This window comes from Heterodontus francisci, chromosome 26 (assembly GCF_036365525.1).
Source record: "Heterodontus francisci isolate sHetFra1 chromosome 26, sHetFra1.hap1, whole genome shotgun sequence".
Lineage (NCBI taxonomy): Eukaryota > Metazoa > Chordata > Chondrichthyes > Heterodontiformes > Heterodontidae > Heterodontus > Heterodontus francisci.
The window spans coordinates 73,040,001-73,053,335 of record NC_090396.1 but is presented as its reverse complement, the minus strand read 5'-3'; the positions used below and the strand labels follow the sequence as shown (position 1 = coordinate 73,053,335).

Genomic DNA, 13,335 nt, shown 5'->3' with positions numbered 1-13,335 from the left:
AGTGTGTGTGTGAGTGAGTGAGTGTGAGGTTGAGCGAGTGTGTGAATGAGTGAGTATGTGAGGGAGTGTGAGTGAGAATGAGTGTGTGAGTGTGAGGTTGCGTGAGTGAGATTGAGTGTGAGTGTGAGGCAGTGTGTGAGGTTGAACGAGTGTGTGAATGATTGAGTATGTGAGGGAGTGTGAGTGTGAGGGAGTGTGAGTGAGGTTGAGTGTGGGTCTGTGGGGATGCTGGTGTTTGTCCTGAGATCCCTTGCTGCTGATTCTCTCTGTCTGTATCTGTCTCAGTCTCTCTCTCTCTCTCTGATTCCCTCTCTGATTCCCTCTCTCTCTCTCTCTCTGATTCTCTCTCTCACTCTCTCTCTCTGATTCTCTCTCTCTCTCTCTCTCTGATTCTCTCTCTCACTCTCTCTCTCACATTCTCTCTCTCTCTGATTGCAGGAATCCCGCAGTGTTGGGAGGTGGAATAACAGCGACAATCGATGCTTGAGGGGAATCTGCAATTTCCAGGGAAGTTCCCGTAGCCGCGGACACGAAGAGACCCAGAAGAACTTTGTCGGGCTCATGTTGTTGGGATATTTTATTTTGCCTCTTTTTTGATCTGCACCTTGTGTCGGACGCTGCATTGCTCACAAGAGGAAGGTTCGCTGTTAGCGAGGGTTCGAGTCCCGTCTATACATCTCCGCGATGACATTACAATGTTTGGATAATCGGAGTAGCCCGAACACAGACACCGGCTCTCTCTGCAAAGACTTGGCTCTGTAAATGCACATTGTGCTCGGCCTTTTCTGTGTTTTATAAGCACTCTGCACTCTCTATCTCTCCTACTCTTTGCCGTGATGTACTCGGATTAAATATCTAAAAATATATAAAGGGAATACAGGAACATTCTCCGCACCAATATACAGAGGATGGAGATAATCTGGGAATTATTTTTTATTCTCCAAGCTAATTTTTTTGTCTGCGTTTCAGGTAAGAAGGATTTGTAACTGTGTTATGTCTCTATTTGATGCATTTAGAAACTGTTATGGGATTAATTCGCAAGCAAAAGTTGTCTAGAGCATAAAATTAGCAGAGTCCCATTTCAAATACAGAAACAAAAAAGCGGCCAGATTATATTTGGTTTATTTGTGAGATTTGATATGTAGATTCCTATCTTCAAATATTGATGGGCAAAATAGCTTCAAATAGTGGGGGAATTAACCCCCTTGTCAAAACTGAAAGCTGGATGAAGTCATCTGTTTAAATCCAGATGGAGAGAGGACCTCCTCCCATCTCCCCCCTCCCTCACCATCCCCTCCATCTCCCCCCCCTCATCATCTCCCCCCTCCCTCACCATCCCCCCCATCTCTCCCCCCCCCCCCCCCCCCATCTCCCCCCTCACCATTTCCCCCCTCCCTCACCATCCCTTCCCCACCCTGTTGCTTTCTGGTAAGATCAAGGTCGCCGCTGAAACCAGAGGATCAGGGAAAACACAAGTGCAGCTATTTAAAATCAGCTCCCTGTTCATGGCCAGCGCTCTCCCCGCTGCCTGGGATTAACAGTCCACGTCAATTCATTCCGTGCAAGAGATTTTGCTACTTCGCCCTGTCTTGCTGCCTGTTTATCTGTCATGTCAGAGTCCCCCTAGAATAACCGTGCCGCAGAAACCGCATCGCTATCCAACCAAACCAGGTCCTGGTGGAGAGCATATCCTGCTTTCTAAATACAGCCCAGATATACCAGTGTGTGTCTGAGTGAGGGGGGGGGGGGAGTGGGAGGGTGTGTGAGTGAGGGTTTGTGTGTGTCTGAGTGAGGGGGGGAGTGGGAGGGTGTGTGAGTGAGGGTTTGTGTGTGTCTGAGTGAGGGGGGGAGTGGGAGGGTGTGTGAGTGAGGGTTTGTGTGTGTCTGAGTGAGGGGGGGGGAGTGTGAGGGTGTGTGAGTGAGGGTTTGTGTGTGTCTGAGTGAGGGGGGGAGTGTGAGGGTGAGAGTGAGGGTTTGTGTGTGTCTGAGTGAGGGGGGGGAGTGTGAGGGTGTGTGAGTGAGGGTTTCTGTGTGTCTGAGTGAGGGGGGGAGTGTGAGGGTGTGAGTGAGGGTTTGTGTGTGTCTGAGTGAGGGGGGAGTGTGAGGGTGTGAGTGAGGGTTTGTGTGTGTCTGAGTGAGGGGGGGAGTGTGAGGGTGTGAGTGAGGGTTTGTGTGTGTCTGAGTGAGGGGGGGGAGTGTGAGGGTGTGAGTGAGGGTTTGTGTGTGTCTGAGTGAGGGGGGAGTGTGAGGGTGTGAGTGAGGGTTTGTGTGTGTCTGAGTGAGGGGGGGAGTGTGAGGGTGTGAGTGAGGGTTTGTGTGTGTCTGAGTGAGGGGGGAGTGTGAGGGTGTGAGAGTGAGGGTTTGTGTGTGTCTGAGTGAGGGGGGAGTGTGAGGGTGTGTGAGTGAGGGTTTGTGTGTGTCTGAGTGAGGGGGGAGTGTGAGGGTGTGAGTGAGGGTTTGTGTGTGTCTGAGTGAGGGGGGGAGTGTGAGGGTGTGAGAGTGAGGGTTTGTGTGTGTCTGAGTGAGGGGGGAGTGTGAGGGTGTGAGTGAGGGTTTGTGTGTGTCTGAGTGAGGGGGGGAGTGTGAGGGTGTGAGTGAGGGTTTGTGTGTGTCTGAGTGAGGGGGGAGTGTGAGGGTGTGAGTGAGGGTTTGTGTGTGTCTGAGTGAGGGGGGGAGTGTGAGGGTGTGAGTGAGGGTTTGTGTGTGTCTGAGTGAGGGGGGGGAGTGTGAGGGTGTGAGAGTGAGGGTTTGTGTGTGTCTGAGTGAGGGGGGGGGGAGTGTGAGGGTGTGAGAGTGAGGGTTTGTGTGTGTCTGAGTGAGGGGGGAGTGTGAGGGTGTGAGAGTGAGGGTTTGTGTGTGTCTGAGTGAGGGGGGAGTGTGAGGGTGTGTGAGTGAGGGTTTGTGTGTGTCTGAGTGAGGGGGGAGTGTGAGGGTGTGAGTGAGGGTTTGTGTGTGTCTGAGTGAGGGGGGAGTGTGAGGGTGTGAGTGAGGGTTTGTGTGAGTCTGAGTGAGGGGGGGAGTGTGAGGGTGTGAGTGAGGGTTTGTGTGTGTCTGAGTGAGGGGGGGGAGTGTGAGGGTGTGTGAGTGAGGGTTTGTGTGTGTCTGAGTGAGGGGGGGGAGTGTGAGGGTGTGAATGAGGGTTTGTGTGTGTCTGAGTGAGGGGGGAGTGTGAGGGTGTGTGAGTGAGGGTTTGTGTGTGTCTGAGTGAGGGGGGGGGAGTGTGAGGGTGTGTGAGTGAGGGTTTGTGTGTGTCTGAGTGAGGGGGGGGGAGTGTGAGGGTGTGTGAGTGAGGGTTTGTGTGTGTCTGAGTGAGGGGGGGGGGAGTGTGAGGGTGTGAGTGAGTGTGTCCATGTGTGTGCGTGAATTAATGTATGTCTGTGTGTATGAACATATTTATGTGTGAGTGGGTGAGTCTGAATGAGTGAGTGTATGTTTTGAGTATGAATCTGTGAGTGTGTGTGTGAGTGAGCATGAGTCTGTTTGAGTGAGTGAGTGAGTGAGTGTGAGTGTGTGAAGCAGCCGAATCGGACAGATACCACAGAAACATGATAAGCAATCCTCCCTCTGATAAATTCACGATCTAATTTCTGCTGCTTTCGCTCTCCAACCCACTGCTCCCAACGTATGGTTAAATAATTTAATCGGATAAACATTTCCAGTATTTTTCAAAATAGATCACTTGCATCAGGAGTGTCTAGAATTAAGAATTAAGCTGAACTTGGGTCTGTTTAAAAGCTTGACAGACAGAACATTAAAAACAATCCTCAATGTGCACCAGTTTAAGACACAATTCTTATGAATTAGGTTTTATAAGCCGCCCTGCAATGTTGTATTTACAATGTCTGGTTATTTTATGGGGAGGTGTGGATGGAGAGATGTCGGTAGAGGTAAAGAAGAATGTGAGGGGTGGGGTGTTGGGAGGAGGAAGGGATGTGTGTGATAAACTGGAGATGTTGGAACTTGCAGAAGGGCTATCAATATCTCGCCTTGTTTGTTGTGTCCTCCTTGGTTCAGTTGTTGCCCTGTGATCACATGGAGGAAGTCAACTATCTGGGACAGGAGAAACTCGACCCACTTAGAGAACTGCCATCCCATTAAGCACCCACATGAGTGAGCAGAGTCCCAGAACACCAGCTCAATGTCAAAGTACTAACCATAAGCTCACACTTCCCAGAATATTTAAAATATTTAAAATATAAATATATAAAATAAAACAAGCAGACATTGTAAATATATTCCCACCTCCCTCAATGAAACTGAACAATACCCAACATGAACCCCCAAAAGATCAGCCAGGAACCAGTTTAGAGCAGTGAAGAAGAGATTTGTTAATCAGTGATGGGTGTAATAAGATCCAAGACCAACAGGAGGCAGCAATGCCACTTCCGACAACCAAGCCAACCGGGGCACTGTCCCTCACACTGACCAGTGTTTAATATAATAATGCTTATCAGTAACTCCTCACACTGACCAGTGTTTAATATAATAATGTACATCAGTAACTCCTCACACTGACCAGTGTTTAATATAATAATGTATATCAGTAACTCCTCACACTGACCAGTGTTTAATATAATAATGTACATCAGTAACTCCTCACACTGACCAGTGTTTAATATAATAATGTATATCAGTAACTCCTCACACTGACCAGTGTTTAATATAATAATGCACATCAGTAACTCCTCACACTGACCAGTGTTTAATATAATAATGTACATCAGTAACTCCTCACACTGACCAGTGTTTAATATAATAATGTATATCAGTAACTCCTCACACTGACCAGTGTTTAATATAATAATGCACATCAGTAACTCCTCACACTGACCAGTGTTTAATATAATAATGTATATCAGTAACTCCTCACACTGACCAGTGTTTAATATAATAATGTACATCAGTAACTCCTCACACTGACCAGTGTTTAATATAATAATGTACATCAGTAACTCCTCACACTGACCAGTGTTTAATATAATAATGCATATCAGTAACTCCTCACACTGACCAGTGTTTAATATAATAATGTATATCAGTAACTCCTCACACTGACCAGTGTTTAATATAATAATGTATATCAGTAACTCCTCACACTGACCAGTGTTTAATATAATAATGTATATCAGTAACTCCTCACACTGACCAGTGTTTAATATAATAATGTACATCAGTAACTCCTCACACTGACCAGTGTTTAATATAATAATGTACATCAGTAACTCCTCACACTGACCAGTGTTTAATATAATAATGTACATCAGTAACTCCTCACACTGACCAGTGTTTAATATAATAATGTACATCAGTAACTCCTCACACTGACCAGTGTTTAATATAATAATGCATATCAGTAACTCCTCACACTGACCAGTGTTTAATATAATAATGTACATCAGTAACTCCTCACACTGAGCAGTGTTTAATATAATAATGTATATCAGTAACTCCTCACACTGACCAGTGTTTAATATAATAATGTATATCAGTAACTCCTCACACTGACCAGTGTTTAATATAATAATGTATATCAGTAACTCCTCGCACTGACCTGTGTTTAATATAATAATGTATATCAGTAACTCCTCGCACTGACCAGTGTTTAATATAATAATGCATATCAGTAACTCCTCACACTGACCAGTGTTTAATATAATAATGCATATCAGTAACTCCTCACACTGACCTGTGTTTAATATAATAATGCATATCAGTAACTCCTCACACTGACCTGTGTTTAATATAATAATGTACATCAGTAACTCCTCACACTGACCAGTGTTTAATATAATAATGCATATCAGTAACTCCTCACACTGACCTGTGTTTAATATAATAATGCATATCAGTAACTCCTCACACTGACCAGTGTTTAATATAATAATGTATATCAGTAACTCCTCACACTGACCAGTGTTTAATATAATAATGCATATCAGTAACTCCTCACACTGACCTGTGTTTAATATAATAATGCATATCAGTAACTCCTCACACTGACCAGTGTTTAATATAATAATGCATATCAGTAACTCCTCGCACTGACCAGTGTTTAATATAATAATGTACATCAGTAACTCCTCGCACTGACCAGTGTTTAATATAAAAATGTATATCAGTAACTCCTCACACTGACCTGTGTTTAATATAATAATGCATATCAGTAACTCCTCACACTGACCAGTGTTTAATATAATAATGTATATCAGTAACTCCTCACACTGACCAGTGTTTAATATAATAATGTACATCAGTAACTCCTCACACTGACCAGTGTTTAATATAATAATGTATATCAGTAACTCCTCACACTGACCGGTGTTTAATATAATAATGTACATCAGTAACTCCTCACACTGACCTGTGTTTAATATAATAATGTATATCAGTAACTCCTCGCACTGACCAGTGTTTAATATAATAATGCATATCAGTAACTCCTCACACTGACCAGTGTTTAATATAATAATGTATATCAGTAACTCCTCACACTGACCAGTGTTTAATATAATAATGCACATCAGTAACTCCTCACACTGACCAGTGTTTAATATAATAATGTACATCAGTAACTCCTCACACTGACCAGTGTTTAATATAATAATGTATATCAGTAACTCCTCGCACTGACCTGTGTTTAATATAATAATGTATATCAGTAACTCCTCGCACTGACCAGTGTTTAATATAATAATGTACATCAGTAACTCCTCGCACTGACCAGTCGTTAATATAATAATGTATATCAGTAACTCCTCGCACTGACCAGTGTTTAATATAATAATGCATATCAGTAACTCCTCACACTGACCTGTGTTTAATATAATAATGTACATCAGTAACTCCTCACACTGACCAGTGTTTAATATAATAATGTATATCAGTAACTCCTCGCACTGACCTGTGTTTAATATAATAATGCATATCAGTAACTCCTCACACTGACCAGTGTTTAATATAATAATGCATATCAGTAACTCCTCACACTGACCTGTGTTTAATATAATAATGTATATCAGTAACTCCTCACACTGACCAGTGTTTAATATAATAATGTATATCAGTAACTCCTCACACTGACCTGTGTTTAATATAATAATGTACATCAGTAACTCCTCACACTGACCAGTGTTTAATATAATAATGCATATCAGTAACTCCTCACACTGACCTGTGTTTAATATAATAATGCAAATCAGTAACTCCTCACACTGACCAGTGTTTAATATAATAATGTATATCAGTAACTCCTCACACTGACCAGTGTTTAATATAATAATGTATATCAGTAACTCCTCACACTGACCTGTGTTTAATATAATAATGCATATCAGTAACTCCTCACACTGACCAGTGTTTAATATAATAATGCATATCAGTAACTCCTCGCACTGACCAGTGTTTAATATAATAATGTACATCAGTAACTCCTCGCACTGACCAGTGTTTAATATAATAATGTATATCAGTAACTCCTCACACTGACCTGTGTTTAATATAATAATGCATATCAGTAACTCCTCACACTGACCAGTGTTTAATATAATAATGCATATCAGTAACTCCTCACACTGACCAGTGTTTAATATAATAATGTACATCAGTAACTCCTCACACTGAGCAGTGTTTAATATAATAATGTATATCAGTAACTCCTCACACTGACCAGTGTTTAATATAATAATGTATATCAGTAACTCCTCACACTGACCAGTGTTTAATATAATAATGTATATCAGTAACTCCTCACACTGACCAGTGTTTAATATAATAATGTACATCAGTAACTCCTCACACTGACCAGTGTTTAATATAATAATGTATATCAGTAACTCCTCACACTGACCAGTGTTTAATATAATAATGCACATCAGTAACTCCTCACACTGACCAGTGTTTAATATAATAATGTATATCAGTAACTCCTCACACTGACCAGTGTTTAATATAATAATGTACATCAGTAACTCCTCACACTGACCAGTGTTTAATATAATAATGTACATCAGTAACTCCTCACACTGACCAGTGTTTAATATAATAATGCATATCAGTAACTCCTCACACTGACCAGTCTTTAATATAATAATGTACATCAGTAACTCCTCACACTGACCAGTGTTTAATATAATAATGTATATCAGTAACTCCTCACACTGACCAGTGTTTAATATAATAATGTATATCAGTAACTCCTCACACTGACCAGTGTTTAATATAATAATGTATATCAGTAACTCCTCACACTGACCAGTGTTTAATATAATAATGTACATCAGTAACTCCTCACACTGACCAGTGTTTAATATAATAATGTACATCAGTAACTCCTCACACTGACCAGTGTTTAATATAATAATGTACATCAGTAACTCCTCACACTGACCAGTGTTTTATATAATAATGTACATCAGTAACTCCTCACACTGACCAGTGTTTAATATAATAATGCATATCAGTAACTCCTCACACTGACCAGTGTTTAATATAATAATGTACATCAGTAACTCCTCACACTGAGCAGTGTTTAATATAATAATGTATATCAGTAACTCCTCACACTGACCAGTGTTTAATATAATAATGTATATCAGTAACTCCTCACACTGACCAGTGTTTAATATAATAATGTATATCAGTAACTCCTCACACTGACCAGTGTTTAATATAATAATGTATATCAGTAACTCCTCACACTGACCAGTGTTTAATATAATAATGTATATCAGTAACTCCTCACACTGACCAGTGTTTAATATAATAATGTACATCAGTAACTCCTCACACTGACCAGTGTTTAATATAATAATGTACATCAGTAACTCCTCACACTGACCAGTGTTTAATATAATAATGTACATCAGTAACTCCTCACACTGACCAGTGTTTAATATAATAATGTACATCAGTAACTCCTCACACTGACCAGTGTTTAATATAATAATGTATATCAGTAACTCCTCACACTGACCTGTGTTTAATATAATAATGCATATCAGTAACTCCTCACACTGACCAGTGTTTAATATAATAATGTATATCAGTAACTCCTCACACTGACCTGTGTTTAATATAATAATGCATATCAGTAACTCCTCACACTGACCAGTGTTTAATATAATAATGTATATCAGTAACTCCTCACACTGACCAGTGTTTAATATAATAATGTATATCAGTAACTCCTCACACTGACCTGTGTTTAATATAATAATGCATATCAGTAACTCCTCACACTGACCAGTGTTTAATATAATAATGTACATCAGTAACTCCTCACACTGACCAGTGTTTAATATAATAATGTACATCAGTAACTCCTCGCACTGACCAGTGTTTAATATAATAATGTACATCAGTAACTCCTCACACTGACCAGTGTTTAATATAATAATGCATATCAGTAACTCCTCACACTGACCAGTCTTTAATATAATAATGTATATCAGTAACTCCTCACACTGACCAGTGTTTAATATAATAATGTACATCAGTAACTCCTCACACTGACCAGTGTTTAATATAATAATGCATATCAGTAACTCCTCACACTGACCAGTCTTTAATATAATAATGCATATCAGTAACTCCTCACACTGACCAGTGTTTAATATAATAATGTACATCGGTAACTCCTCACACTGAGCAGTGTTTAATATAATAATGTATATCAGTAACTCCTCACACTGACCAGTGTTTAATATAATAATGTATATCAGTAACTCCTCACACTGACCAGTGTTTAATATAATAATGTATATCAGTAACTCCTCACACTGACCAGTGTTTAATATAATAATGTATATCAGTAACTCCTCACACTGACCAGTGTTTAATATAATAATGTATATCAGTAACTCCTCACACTGACCAGTGATTTAATATCATAATGTACATCAGTAACTCCTCACACTGACCAGTGTTTAATATAATAATGTATATCAGTAACTCCTCACACTGACCAGTGTTTAATATAATAATGTACATCAGTAACTCCTCACACTGACCAGTGTTTAATATAATAATGCACATCAGTAACTCCTCACACTGACCAGTGTTTAATATAATAATGTATATCAGTAACTCCTCACACTGACCAGTCTTTAATATAATAATGTATATCAGTAACTCCTCACACTGACCAGTGTTTAATATAATAATGTATATCAGTAACTCCTCGCACTGACCAGTCTTTAATATAATAATGTACATCAGTAACTCCTCACACTGACCAGTGTTTAATATAATAATGTATATCAGTAACTCCTCACACTGACCAGTGTTTAATATAATAATGTACATCAGTAACTCCTCACACTGACCAGTGTTTAATATAATAATGTACATCAGTAACTCCTCGCACTGACCAGTGTTTAATATAATAATGTACATCAGTAACTCCTCACACTGACCAATGTTTAATATAATAATGTATATCAGTAAATCCTCACAATGACCAGTGTTTAATATAATAATGTATATCAGTAACTCCTCGCACTGACCAGTGTTTAATATAATAATGTACATCAGTAACTCCTCACACTGACCAGTCTTTAATATAATAATGCATATCAGTAACTCCTCACACTGACCAGTCTTTAATATAATAATGTATATCAGTAACTCCTCACACTGACCAGTGTTTAATATAATAATGTATATCAGTAACTCCTCACACTGACCAGTGTTTAATATAATAATGTACATCAGTAACTCCTCACACTGACCAGTGTTTAATATAAATAATGCATATCAGTAACTCCTCACACTGACCAGTGTTTAATATAATAATGTATATCAGTAACTCCTCACACTGACCAGTCTTTAATATAATAATGCACATCAGTAACTCCTCACACTGACCAGTGTTTAATATAATAATGTATATCAGTAACTCCTCACACTGACCAGTGTTTAATATAATAATGTATATCAGTAACCCCTCACACTGACCAGTGTTTAATATAATAATGTATATCAGTAACTCCTCACACTGACCAGGGTTTAATATAATAATGCATATCAGTACCTCCTCACACTGACCAGTGTTTAATATAATAATGTATATCAGTAACCCCTCACACTGACCAGTGTTTAATATAATAATGTATATCAGTAACTCCTCACACTGACCAGTGTTTAATATAATAATGCATATCAGTAACTCCTCACACTGACCAGTGTTTAATATAATAATGTATATCAGTAACTCCTCACACTGACCAGTGTTTAATATAATAATGCATATCAGTAACTCCTCACACTGACCAGTGTTTAATATAATAATGCATATCAGTAACTCCTCACACTGACCAGTGTTTAATATAATAATGTACATCAGGAACTCCTCACACTGACCAGTGTTTAATATAATAATGTATATCAGTAACTCCTCACACTGACCAGTGTTTAATATAATAATGTATATCAGTAACTCCTCACACTGACCAGTGTTTAATATAATAATGTACATCAGTAACTCCTCACACTGACCAGTGTTTAATATAATAATGTATATCAGTAACTCCTCACACTGACCAGTGTTTAATATAATAATGCACATCAGTAACTCCTCACACTGACCAGTGTTTAATATAATAATGTATATCAGTAACTCCTCACACTGACCAGTGTTTAATATAATAATGCACATCAGTAACTCCTCACACTGACCAGTGTTTAATATAATAATGCATATCAGTAACTCCTCACACTGACCAGTGTTTAATATAATAATGTACATCAGTAACTCTTCACACTGACCAGTGTTTAATATAATAATGTATATCAGTAACTCCTCACACTGACCAGTGTTTAATATAATAATGTATATCAGTAACTCCTCACACTGACCAGTGTTTAATATAATAATGTATATCAGTAACTCCTCACACTGACCAGTGTTTAATATAATAATGTACATCAGTAACTCCTCACACTGACCAGTGTTTAATATAATAATGCATATCAGTAACTCCTCACACTGACCAGTGTTTAATATAATAATGCATATCAGTAACTCCTCACACTGACCAGTGTTTAATATAATAATGCATATCAGTAACTCCTCACACTGACCAGTGTTTAATATAATAATGTACATCAGTAACTCCTCACACTGACCAGTGTTTAATATAATAATGTATATCAGTAACTCCTCACACTGACCAGTGTTTAATATAATAATGTATATCAGTAACTCCTCACACTGACCTGTGTTTAATATAATAATGCATATCAGTAACTCCTCACACTGACCAGTGTTTAATATAATAATGTACATCAGTAACTCCTCACACTGACCAGTGTTTAATATAATAATGTACATCAGTAACTCCTCGCACTGACCAGTGTTTAATATAATAATGTACATCAGTAACTCCTCGCACTGACCAGTGTTTAATATAATAATGTACATCAGTAACTCCTCACACTGACCAGTGTTTAATATAATAATGTACATCAGTAACTCCTCACACTGACCAGTGTTTAATATAATAATGCATATCAGTAACTCCTCACACTGACCAGTGTTTAATATAATAATGTATATCAGTAACTCCTCACACTGACCAGTGTTTAATATAATAATGTACATCAGTAACTCCTCACACTGACCAGTGTTTAATATAATAATGCATATCAGTAACTCCTCACACTGACCAGTCTTTAATATAATAATGCATATCAGTAACTCCTCACACTGACCAGTGTTTAATATAATAATGTACATCGGTAACTCCTCACACTGAGCAGTGTTTAATATAATAATGTATATCAGTAACTCCTCACACTGACCAGTGTTTAATATAATAATGTATATCAGTAACTCCTCACACTGACCAGTGTTTAATATAATAATGTATATCAGTAACTCCTCACACTGACCAGTGTTTAATATAATAATGTATATCAGTAACTCCTCACACTGACCAGTGTTTAATATAATAATGTATATCAGTAACTCCTCACACTGACCAGTGTTTAATATCATAATGTACATCAGTAACTCCTCACACTGACCAGTGTTTAATATAATAATGTATATCAGTAACTCCTCACACTGACCAGTGTTTAATATAATAATGTACATCAGTAACTCCTCACACTGACCAGTGTTTAATATAATAATGCACATCAGTAACTCCTCACACTGACCAGTGTTTAATATAATAATGTATATCAGTAACTCCTCACACTGACCAGTCTTTAATATAATAATGTATATCAGTAACTCCTCACACTGACCAGTGTTTAATATAATAATGTATATCAGTAACTCCTCGCACTGACCAGTCTTTAATATAATAATGTACATCAGTAACTCCTCACACT

The 13,335-nt window shown here is 38.5% G+C and overlaps 1 protein-coding gene across 2 annotated transcripts in view; it reads left to right on the top strand.

Moving 5' to 3' along the window:
• The first annotated feature begins 443 nt into the window (after positions 1–443).
• Positions 444–13,335, top strand: part of ca10a (carbonic anhydrase Xa) — a 640,282-nt gene continuing 627,390 nt past the window's right edge. For both annotated transcript variants that reach the window (XM_068058728.1, XM_068058727.1), the window contains exon 1: positions 444–969. In XM_068058728.1, coding sequence (XP_067914829.1) covers positions 909–969 — 61 coding nt within the window. In that variant the 5' untranslated portion in view covers positions 444–908. The remainder of the gene's footprint in view (positions 970–13,335) is intronic.